Here is an 11989-nt window from a genome sequence, read left to right on the forward strand (position 1 = left end):
TCGAATAGGAAATAAAGGCTGCCATCTAGAGGGCGCTTGAAGTACTACACCCAGTCATGGAACAACACACACTGCACTGGAACGAGCCAATGGAAACAGGGCTGACATGTGCACACGGTGTTTCCTGTCATAAATAAACAGAGGGGTTTGTGTGAGACTTGCCATTAGGAAACCTTGACTCGAGTCCCCCAATATGAGAACTGGATTAGTCTAGTGTTTCCAGTCCTGTCTACCAGTTCAAATGACACAGAAGAAACGGATAAATAATGGATGTTCCACTCTGTTTACTATTTTAAAACGGTGATGCAGTTTCAGCTGTGTGTGTGTGTGTCAGTGGAAGTGGCCGTTTGTCTGCGTGTGTGTGCGTGTGCGTGCGTCCTGTAGGATATGTCTTTGTCTCTGGGACAGAGCGACGTGTTTATAAGGAAGCAGACTTCTAGCAGTGGGAGGTCCTTCTCTCCCCCCCCTCCCCCCCCCTCCCCCCCCCCCTCCCCCCCCCCCCCGTGTCTTTACATCATCTCCCATATTTGTTCATCGCGTAAAAGTCTCAATAATAGTCTGACTATCTGTTTCTCTCTCTCCCCGAACGCTCTCCTTCCTCAGCTGCTAAGAGTCCTTGTTCTCCTTCTGAGAGGAGGATCAGTAGGAGCACCCAGTCATGTGGCTCCTTCTCCATCACTCCTTTCACCACCAGCAAGGAGAACCTTCCGGTCCTCAACACACGCATCATCTGCCCTGGTAGGGACACACACACAGGACGCACAAACACACATCCGCATTTGTACACACGGAGCCGAGCAATCCGTGCACTCGAGTAGTAGAACGTCCTGGATATCTGTCTTACACGGTGTGTGTGTGTGTGTGCGTCTGCGTGTGTGTGGACAGGTCTGCGTGCTGGTCTGGCTGCCTCCATAGCAGGAAGCTCTATCATTAGTAAGATGCTGTTAGCCAACATTGACCCCTTTGGAGCGACGCCCTTCATCGATCCAGACCTGGACTCACTGTAAGCTCCCCCTCTCGCCTCCTCTTAAACACCGCAGCTATTACAGCAGCTCATGAGGGAGCCGTCACAGCTGAGCTTACGCGTATTCAACAAAGTATTACGAATTCCTAAAGTCGTATGTGAAAAGAGTATACTTCCACTGAACTCGATCGAATAGACTTCTTTGACGTCTCGCTGTATCTTTCCCCCTCTCTCTGTCCTTCGACCTGACAGAGAGGGCTACATGGAAAAGTGTGTGATGAACAACTACTTTGGCATCGGCCTCGACGCCAAGATCTCCCTGGAGTTCAACAACAAGAGAGAAGAGCACCCTGAGAAATGCAGGTCGGACGTTCCCCCCTTCGCCTTTCACCCCTCTCCGCCGCCCTCGTCATTCCCGCTTCACCGCCGCTCATGCCTGGGTCATTTCAGGGTTTTCAGTCTGACAAAGGAAGTTCATCAATTTATTGTTCTGTTTGTCTGTTGCAGGAGTCGCACCAAGAACATGATGTGGTATGGGGTTCTGGGCACCAAGGAACTTCTTCAGAGAACCTACAAGAACCTGGAGCAGAAAGTCCAGTTAGAGGTGAGAACCTTTACAAGGGGGATTCCATGCAAGAGAACTTGTACGAACGAACCAATGCAAGAGGAATCCTAAAAGAGAATCCGTTCCAGGGGAACCTGTAAACGGGAACTCAGTCAAGAGAACCACATACAAAAGAACACAAACCACAGAACCATGCATGAAACACACATACAAGAGAACCCATACTGTACAAGGGAGTCCATACTCCTAGTCAGACAACTTCCTGTTGACCAAGCCTAACTTTGACCTTGTGTGTGCATCTGCGTGCGTGTCTGTGTGTACGTGTGTGTGTGCGTGTGTGTGCGTGTGTGTGTGTGTGTGCGTGTGTGTCACAGTGTGATGGGCAGTACATCCCCCTGCCTAGTCTCCAGGGGATCGCAGTGCTCAACATCCCAAGCTACGCCGGCGGGACCAACTTCTGGGGCGGAACCAAGGAGGATGACGTGAGTACCCGTTCGAGAACACCGGTCTGGTGTTACCTACAGAGGAACAGAAGGAAACCAGATAGTGAGGGAGGGAGGGAAGGAGAATGAGGGAGGGAGGGAGGGAGGGAGGGAGGGGGAAAGAGAGAGAGAGAGAGAGAGAGAGAGAGAGAGAGAGAGAGAGAGAGAGAGAGAGAGAGAGAGAGGGGAGAGAGAGAGAGAGAGAGAGAGAGAGAGAGAGAGAGAGAGAGAGGGGGAGAGAGAGAGAGGGAGAGGGGAGAGAGAGAGAGAGAGAGAGAGAGAGAGAGAGAGAGAGAGAGAGAGAGAGAGAGAGAGAGAGAGCGAGAGAGAGAGAGAGACGATCAGTTTGTTTGTTTTGAGGCTCAGAACACAAGGGCCTGTGGACAGACTGGACTGTTAGTTTGCTGGCTCTCTCACACAAACACATGAGACAGACACACTCACCATCCCTACGACGGCCCCTGTTAGGTTACCTCTGTACATACAAACTCACTGTGTGTGTATGTGTGTGTGTGTGAGTGTGTGTGTCAGGCTGTTATGTAACTCTTGCACTGGAGCAGAGGAAGCTGGGATGCCTGTGAGCTGGGAGAGGACATTCAGTGGAACCAGTCCAAGACACACACACACACACGCACTCACACACACATTTACAGACAAACGTCACCCTCAAATGGATTCTCAGAGTAGGAAAGAATGAACTTGAGTCCACGAGTCCAGACAAGTGGCATACTTGTGCTACACACTCAGCCACTGGTGAGGTGATCTGAACATGTCTCTCAGGTCATGCTTACTTTAATACGCTCCACCAACTGCATACTGTGCACTCGTGTTGCGTCTGAATAAACAAGCCTGAATGGGTCTGAAGGAGGACTTGCCTTGGTGGCCCTCTAGTGACATGAGTCTGTATTGCCGTCCAGTGAACATGCTCCTGGCAGGAAAACAGGAAAATACACGAGCAGAGAGTCTCACAGCTGCGGTGGGGAAACTTGTTGTCGGACATGAAATAACCTTTTCAGTGTCTTCCTTTTCCTTCACTCTACCATATCCTGGTTATGACCAATACCAGGGCCATCGAAGAGCTCTCTACACTGTCAAGACAAATGCTAATTGTCTATGAAGGCGACGGCATATGCTTACAGAATGCGAAACAAAGCCGTTGGATATCTTGTAACGCGAATCCTTTTTTCTCCCATACAGATCTTCTGTGCGCCGTCATTTGACGATAAGATTCTGGAAGTCGTCGCCGTGTTCGGGAGCATGCAGATGGCTGTGTCCAGAGTCATCAAGCTGCAGCATCACCGCATCGCGCAGGTAAGGAAACACAACTCGCGTACCTTAAATACACACACACACGTACAGATACAGACACTGACAGACAGACACACGCACGCCACACCTCCTGTCGGACGCCCATCCGGCACACGCGAGCACGCAAGACTCGAGGACACGTCGGCACCCAAGCCAGCGTTGAGCGTCAGTTGTTGTTTCCCCAGTGTCGCACGGTGAAGATCACCATCTTGGGAGACGAGGGGGTCCCCATCCAGGTGGACGGGGAGGCGTGGATCCAGCCCCCCGGAGTCATCAAGATCCAGCATAAGAACCGAGCCCAGATGCTGACCAGGGACCGGGTGAGAGAGCTCGAGGGGAGGGATGAGGAAGGGGGGCAGTGGGGGGGGGAGTGGGGGGTTTAGAAGAAAGACATGGAAGGGGTATGAGGGGGAGAGGTAGAGAGAGAAAAGGGGGGGAACAAAGAGAGGAATCGAGGGGGAGAGAGAGGGAAGCGAGACAACTGAGAAGACTATACTGGCCTGAACTCAATATTAGCAGTACCTGGAGGTGTTCCCTTACCCCCCTTCTTCTATCCTCTGTGTGTGTGTCTGTGTGTGTGTGTGTGTGTGTGTGTGTGCGCGCGTCCAGGCATTCGAGAACACCCTGAAGTCATGGGAGGATAAACTGAAGTATGACAAGCCCCCCATCCGCCCCCACCTCTACCCTCAGCAGTCTGTCGACCTGGCAACAGAGGAGGAGGCTGCCCTCATACAGCTGTGTGCCCGTGCTGCCGAAGAGCTCATCACCAGGTACCCACACACACACACACACAAACAAATACACACACACAGTAATCGCTCTCCCCATCAGAGGTAGGTTTGTTGTCCTATGACCTCACCCGTGTGTCCAATCACAGGATCTGTGAGGCAGCCAAGACCAATGGGCTTCTAGAACAGGAGCTGGCTCACGCTGTCAACGCCTCCTCTCACGCCATCAACAAGACACACCCCAAGTTCCCAGAGGTCAGTGCTACCAATCGCTCAGCTCCCAGCCAGGATGCGGGCGTGTGTCTGTGTTTACGACCAAGCAGATAGCGCTGGTGGGGCTTGTGAAACCTGCTAACAATGTGCGTGCGTGTGTGTGTGTGTGTGTCGCGTGCAGAGTCTGACCAGGAACACGGCTATAGAGGTGGCCAGTAACGTCAAAGCCCTCCACAACGAGACCGAGTCGCTGCTGGTGGGCCGAGTCTCTCTGGTGAGTCTCTCCTTCAGCATGACTCCAGCGAGTCTCTCCTTCAGCACGACTCCATCGAGTCTCTCCTTCAGCACGACTCCAGCGAGTCTCTCCTTCAGTATGACTCCAGCGAGTCTCTCCTTCAGCATGACTCCAGCGAGTCTCTCCTTCAGCACGACTCCAGCGAGTCTCTCCTTCAGCACGACTCCAGCGAGTCTCTCCTTCAGCACGACTCCAGCGAGTCTCTCCTTCAGCATGACTCCAGCAAGTCTCTCCTTCAGCACGACTCCAGCGAGTCTCTCCTTCAGCATGACTCCAGTGTTTCCAGTTGCGAATCTGTCTGAAGGAGAGCCGACGTTGACCCAAGTTGCACTGAGCCAGGACAGTGTACGTGTTGATTGTGGACTACAAATACAGTGAGAAACACATATGAAGGTCTTATCCGTGCCCCCCCCCCCCCCTACACCCCCCCCCCCCCCTCCCCCTTCTTAGCAACTGGAGCCCACGGACGAGGAGGCGCTGTCCGGCGCTCTGCAGAGTGTGGAGATGGAGCTGGCCAAGCTGGGAGAGATCCCCTGGCTCTACCACATACTGCAGCCCAACGACGAGGAGGTACGGACACAAACACGCTCTCTGAGGAACACACACACACACACTCACATACACACCTACACACACACACACACACAAATGCTCTCTGTCTTGCACTCTCTCTCTTGCTGTCTCTGTCTCTTTGCTTGTCTCTCCTAAGCACCCATACACCCACACCCTCACACACACACACACACACAGACACGCACACTGACTGACTGAGCTGTGTGCCCCAGGAACACTCTCTGGAGTATGGCAAGAGGAACAGCCGCAGTAGCATGTTCCGAATTGTGCCAAAGTTCAAGAAGGAGAAAGCCACCAAGAAGACCAGCCCCCAGTCAGGTAAGAGGGGGTCTCCTGACACACACACACACGTACATGCACACACACACGTTGGCAAACATGTGTAGGATACCCGTACGTGTTATGTTTGTGTTCAGCTGAGACCGCTGTTGAACCCATCCTTCACAGTCACAGTATGAAAACGAATGTCACATACGAGCAGCACACGTTGTAACATCCCGGAATGATCCGTGGAGGTGTCCTGTCCAGGGAGTGTCTCTGTGGTGTGATGTCCCCTGGTCCCCAGTCTGACCCAGCCATCCATGAGCACCCCTCTTCCCTCTGTTCATGGTCTCATCCACCTGTCCACTCATGCACAGCAGGCACAAACCAAGGCTACAGGCAGGGGCCAGCCCAAAGCCACACATGAACGAAGCAGGAACCAAAAATGCTGTGATAGGGCCTGTGACCTCGTCCCGGTTCAACAGTACACTGATGTGAAACGGGTCAATACTTGTCTTCTCATGGTGAATGTGCGGTATGTACAGAACGTCAGACTTGACACCAAGTTGGATGGAAGCATCACAATGTGGTTGGAGTATCAAACCTTGAGACGGCAGGGTATTTTTATTCAGCCGTACTATAAAGGGGAGCGATTATTGGTCTAGGTTTGGGTTCAGCGCAGATGTTGATTGGGTGGGCCGCTCCTGTAGGTTGCACAGGCTTCCGCCTCCCTCTTTATCCTACTTCCTGTCTGTGCTCTGATTGGTGGATAACCTGCATGCCCTCAGCCTCTCTGGAACGCCATTGGCCAGCACCTTGTTCTGACAACCTCTGGCCCATGTTAACCCTGTTTCCGCCATCTGCTGCCGCCACTCCTCTTCCTCCTTCCCTCCCTCTCTTCCTCCCCTCTCTGCCTCGCCTCTTTTCTCTTCATCACCCAAACAGTGACATATCCTGATGTTGTCTTTTGGCCTGACGTGACACCGAAATGTGTGGTTGCATATATCTGTGTCTCTCACCGAAGGAGCACTGCCTTGCTTAAAGAGACGCCATTCAGAGAGCGGGTGGTGTGCGTCCGTGTGTGTGTACTATGTGTGTGTGCGTGTACTGTGTGTGTGTGTGTACTATGTGTGTGTGCGTGTACTCTGTGTGTGTGTGTGTGTGTGTGTGTGTGCGCGCGCGGCCCGCTGAGCACCTCTCTGCTCTGCTCCGTGTGTAGTGGAGAGGTGGGGCACAGAGGAGGTGGGCATCTGGCTGGAGCAGCTGAGCCTGGGGGAGTACAGAGACAGCTTCACCCGCCACGACATCCGAGGCTCCGAGCTCCTCCACCTCGAGAGAAGGGACCTGAAGGTACGCACGCACGCGCAGACACATCCCCCCCCCCCCCCCCCCCCCCCCCCCCCTTTCACCCACTCGATTCCGCTCTCCCAGGTCGACTCTTTCTTTCCGCCTCCGGTTTTTCTCTCTCTGTCTCTCTCTGTCTCTCGTGCGTCTCTCTGTCTGTCTCTGGTTCCTCTTGCTTGTTGTCCGTCTCCCCGTTTGCTACCGTGTGCTGCGCTGCTCTGCTTGGCTTCCTCCGCGCGAGTGTTGCTTGGTTGCTCGGAGACCGTGACTCACTAACTCCCCTCAGTCTCCACCGGGTGGGGGGGGGGGGGGGGGGCATGGGAGGGCGATGGGGGAGGGCTGGGAGATGGGGGGGAGGGGCCAGAGATGGGGGTTACGGGTCAGGATGGGACGATGTGCCAGCGCCGCTATTGGGCAGGAGCCCAGGAGACGGCCATGTCGGCTGGATACACTGCGGCAGGGGGGGGGGGGGGGCTTCTGGGGATGGGGGCCCGCCTGGCCGAGAGAGGGAACAGGGCCCCCGAGGGAGGACGAGACTCGCTAAGATCCATTCGATGGTGATCAGGCTCCAGGTCAAAATTGCACTGTGGCCTGTGAAAATTCAAACTCTGTACATACAAGAACATTCAACTGAGTCTGTCTTGTCTAGAGGTCTGGTGAGGGCAGAGGGAGGGGGGGGGGGGGCACACGGACAGCAGGACCCCCACAGGAGTGGGGGGGGGCTAGAGAATGTACCCGCTCGGAAGTGTGGAGAAAGAAAAACAAAACACACCTAGCCAACACGTAGCGTACAGATTGAGAGGCCACACATACCTTGGACTGTGCCCGTGTTTCTCTGTTTGTGTTCCCCATTCCAACCTCTGTCCCTCCATATACACGTGAGACGGCTCCGAATGCCCCCTGCAGCCCGTCTTGTAAGCCGTTTATGAACACCATCGCCTTGCAGTGACGTTTCTCTCTGCCGAGCGCCCGGCTTCATGTCCTAGCGACCCAAAGGTCGGGGGTCAAGTCGTTCATAAATGCTTTACAAGCAGACGTTTCCCATCAGGTGACTCCTTCTCACGTTGTCCTCCAAGCCAGACCGGGTCACAGCGGGACAGAGATTGTGCGGAGATTCGAGTCAGCCACAGTTACCCGGTCCTTTAACCGTGTGTGCTGTATGTGTGTTGGCACATTACAGCATATGGAAAAACGAATGCACAACCTGCCACACATACAATCTGTGCACACTTGATGGTCTTAAAGGACCGGTCAGTGGATGAACAAAATCGTAACATTGGTCGACATTCTAGTGCAAAGTGGAAAGCGTGTTCCTTACGTTATTATAATCTGGGATTTGCAGGACAACTCGAGTCAGCACAGCACCTGTCCTAGGCTTGGGCCCGTGACGAGCATCCATACTCTTGTGGTGTGTGCGGTTTGTGATGTAGGCTGTCTTTTGTGTGTGTCTCTGCCCGGGTCTAGCGTAGGCGTCGCTCTGGATAGGATGTGCGCTGATTGTCCCCCCTCTCACCCCTCCTCAGGATCTGGGGATATCGAAAGTGGGTCATATGAAGAGAATTCTCCAGGGAACTAAGGACCTTGCCAAGACCACCTTTACTGACCTCTAATGCGGGCACAGATGAATCCGGAGCGGGGGAAAACGCCCGTCATCCACCACAGAAGATGAGTTTGGGGACTCCTGAGACAGTGGAAGTGAGAATTAAGTATGCAACGATCGATGGACTTGATCCATCTGTCGAGAAAGCTTTAGAGAGGCAGAGAACCGAAGGGTTCTGTGTGACATTGTGTGTGTGGTGCCAAAACGTTGGTCTGCTAAGTGCATAGGTCTTAGGAAGTCATGGATCTTTACTAAAAGCCATTCCTAACACATTTCTACTCATGGCACAATCAGGTATGCAACTAAATTGCCGGTAACAGTTGGTTTGCCTCCTGACCTCGTAGACGGCAGAGTGTAAGTAGCAAAACCAGGACTTCCAATGAGTGTTCCCATGTGGGTTTAGTGTACAGGGCGGTATACAGTAGTTCAGTAGCGTTCAGTGCTGTGTGGCTTTGTGAATGCTTCCTGAAACACTGCTTAACAGTAGGTGGTTAAAGACGTTAAGCCAAGTGAAGGGGTCTCCAGAAAACTGTGAGACGGGGGTGCATGCCACGCTCGCTCCATGAGTTTGAATATCTGTTTTCTTTGCATGATCGGTGTCTTGATTTGTGTGTGCAAAATAACACTTGAACAAGTTTTTTTGTTTTTTTTTATGACTTAAGTATTATTATTATGCCATTTGTTACTACTGAAAGCATTATTTTGATTTAAATCTACCGTTTATACTCTTTTATTTATTGGTTTGCATGATCATTCTGTATCAAGGATGTGCCATATTTTCAAAGTCATATAATGTAAAAGAGTGCTTAAGGAAATCATAAGAACTTTAAATGCAGTTGGTAGATGAGTTATGAGTATTAGGAGTTTGTAATGGTCTATTGCTGACAACTTTGTTGACGTAAAATCAGTACCAAAGTGAATGTCCAGGACACTTCCAAAGTTCCACTAGTAGATTTGTAGTGGAGGATTAGTAGATAATGTAATAGTTACTTCAAGTTGGTAGGACCCATAGGTATATAATTACAATGAGTTAATTAGGATTCAATTCAATAGGAAAGGTTGTTTTAACAAAGTCATTTTAGGAGCAATATACCTAATAGGCACCTTGCCCAGTGCAGATCCTCATGTCATTAGATATAAGTAGTCATTCACATCAGTTTATTAAGCATTTTTACAGTTAATATTTGACACAATAACATTAGTGGGGATACGAGATAAATATGGGTTTGGTAGGATATGATTATGGAGTGTAGGTTTTGTTGCACAGAGTAAAAAAAAAAAACGCTGTTCATATAACACTTTTCTCGGTAGTTTCTGTAATTTTGGTGGCATTACAGGGTATATTTGTATATGTGATGCTAAGGTTTATATACAATCTATAACCAGTGTATACATACAGTACTCTTGTTAGTAGCTGTTCTAGACAAATGCCTTTGTAGGTCGCTGACAAGATATGCAGTGTCAACAGCTAACACATTGATCGTGTACAATATATTGCACCCGATGATTAATTCTTCTTTGTTTGAATCTCTTGTACATGATAAGGATGTTGTATTCTAATGAAGGTGCAATATTGTTGTTGTTTTGGTTTCGTATGGTTGGTTTCCATTCCCTGAAGCTCTCGGACGCGGCGTTCCTCCTTGAGGAAAACGGATTGATGGCTTTGTACATGTGCTCCTACTTGTGATGATAATGACAGCGACAGGATGACGAGGAACCCCTTAGACATGGTTTGAAACGAAACAGCTTCTCACACTGACTCCGAATTCTTCCAGCTGCTCACCACATTTCACTCTTTCCTCAGTGCTTCCAGGACGAGGCCCTCCACACAGGGCCGTAGAGACTGGTGGTTAGCGTGTACAACAAGAACAGGCAAAGCTCAGTGTTTGTGCTGACTACGCATCATGTCAGTAATGTACCTGGCCTATCAGGCACTATATGCTGCTTATCATCGATTGGTCAATCTGTGTTATCACTTCATGAGCTCGTTTTTTTCCATGATGTAAGCAATCATGACATTATCTTTGAATACTTTAGATTTGTTCGGGCCAGAATTCTTTTTTTTTTTCTTCTTCAAATGGAAAGATTAAATATAGGGTGTAATGTATTGCCAGATGTCACATGATAAAACGACTGTAGGCGTTACCTAGTTGATTCCACCAGAGGGCGCCATATCGCGTCTCCGTCCTCAGTTCCTCACTGTAGATAGCCACCATGCTAATCTGCCCACGTTGACTAAATACTCATGTTTCTTTCAATCCTAAATGCTCATGTAAAGGTGGCAACCTCCCCTCACCTGTACGTTGAAGTCATATGGTGTGTCAATAACACAGAATGTTCTCATTCCACGGTAAATGAATAACTCTCCATGACATCACAGTATGAATTGCATACCAAAGATATGAATTGAACATACTGCTGATTTTCTGTTTTATTTACTTTCTACACTTTGCTATTTTAAATGGTTTGCCAAAATAGTTATCGGACAACCCTGTGCACCCATTGCACCACTGTTTGGCGAGACGTCTTTGTGTGTTTTTGTCTTTAAGTGCTCATTTATACAGGATGGTTTCATGGACATGGATAACTGAGATTGAATTAGGGTCTCACTACAGTACAAAATCATGATTTTGATATGGTCCCTGTTCGCAGCCTACTGTATTCTACTGTTCTACCAAATTTTTACAAATCTGGATCAGTGCAATGTCGTGTTGGCTTGTCAGTGTGTTCATTTATCCAGGTCTGTGAAATCATTCTAACTATGTGCTTTAATCTGAGTAACAGATCACCTCTTTACTGACTGCCTCCTCCTGTAGTAACAGTGGTCATCAGGATTCACTGCATTTTAAGATCCATCCTCATCATAAACTGAATGGAATATTCTGTTCAATTCCTGATGGACCTGTGTCAATATGTCTGTAATGCAGCATTGTGTGTGCGGGTGTGTAATTGCGTGTGTTTGTGTCTGTGTGTGTGTGTGTCCGTGTGTGTGCGTGTGTGTGTGTGTGTGCGCATGCTCTCACTGTCTGTGTGTCCTGAAAGGTCTCTGCCTGGCTCTGTAGGAGTGTATTTGACTCCCGTACCCAGGTAAAGGAAAGCTTGAGTTTCCCAATCCTGGTTGAAGTTGCTCTTAGGAACTGGTCCGGGTTCAATATGTGACCTCAAATCAGTGTATTTGTACAACGTCATCCTATTCAGAGTTTTCCAATGGTGTAGATAATGCTGAAAACTGCCTGGTTTTTCCAAACCAAACCAACCCACACCAGGACCTCTTAGGATGAGGTACCCAGTAGTCATGGATTCTTCTAACATGGTGGGATAGAAGTGAGTTTCATTTGTTTACATTATGTTTACAATGGCACAGTTTTAATTTGTAAGAATTCTGTAGGTATAAACACTATTTACATATTTATTGCCTAAGGTTTCATGATATGATGTGTATTGTGTTTCATCTTTTTGAATATAATGTTACAGCTGTCATCTGTATTCATATCTGGATGAATTTGGTAAAGTAGTTGGTAATTTTGTATGACTACTAAGTGACTGTTTTCTGTGCCTTTTTATGGTTAGAACGCATGGTTAACTATTTATTACAATATTGAAGTCACTGAGATGTGTATTTTTGTATTCTGACTAAATAAATTGTTCAACTTTGT

The 11989-nt window shown here is 49.5% G+C and overlaps 1 protein-coding gene across 1 annotated transcript in view; it reads left to right on the plus strand.

The window, feature by feature from the left end:
• dgkh (diacylglycerol kinase, eta) overlaps positions 1-9951 on the plus strand; it is a 10784-nt gene extending 833 nt beyond the window's left edge. Inside the window, exons 3-16 of the mRNA XM_047047677.1 lie at positions 604-738; positions 886-1003; positions 1217-1327; positions 1472-1568; positions 1904-2011; positions 3209-3322; positions 3505-3639; positions 3929-4089; positions 4197-4302; positions 4442-4534; positions 5006-5125; positions 5341-5446; positions 6609-6739; positions 8257-9951. Of these exons, the coding sequence (XP_046903633.1) occupies positions 604-738; positions 886-1003; positions 1217-1327; positions 1472-1568; positions 1904-2011; positions 3209-3322; positions 3505-3639; positions 3929-4089; positions 4197-4302; positions 4442-4534; positions 5006-5125; positions 5341-5446; positions 6609-6739; positions 8257-8343 (1622 nt within the window). The 3' untranslated portion in view covers positions 8344-9951. The remainder of the gene's footprint in view (positions 1-603; positions 739-885; positions 1004-1216; positions 1328-1471; positions 1569-1903; positions 2012-3208; positions 3323-3504; positions 3640-3928; positions 4090-4196; positions 4303-4441; positions 4535-5005; positions 5126-5340; positions 5447-6608; positions 6740-8256) is intronic.
• Positions 9952-11989: the final 2038 nt, after the last annotated feature.

Source organism: Hypomesus transpacificus, chromosome 23, assembly GCF_021917145.1.
Source record: "Hypomesus transpacificus isolate Combined female chromosome 23, fHypTra1, whole genome shotgun sequence".
Taxonomy (NCBI): domain Eukaryota; kingdom Metazoa; phylum Chordata; class Actinopteri; order Osmeriformes; family Osmeridae; genus Hypomesus; species Hypomesus transpacificus.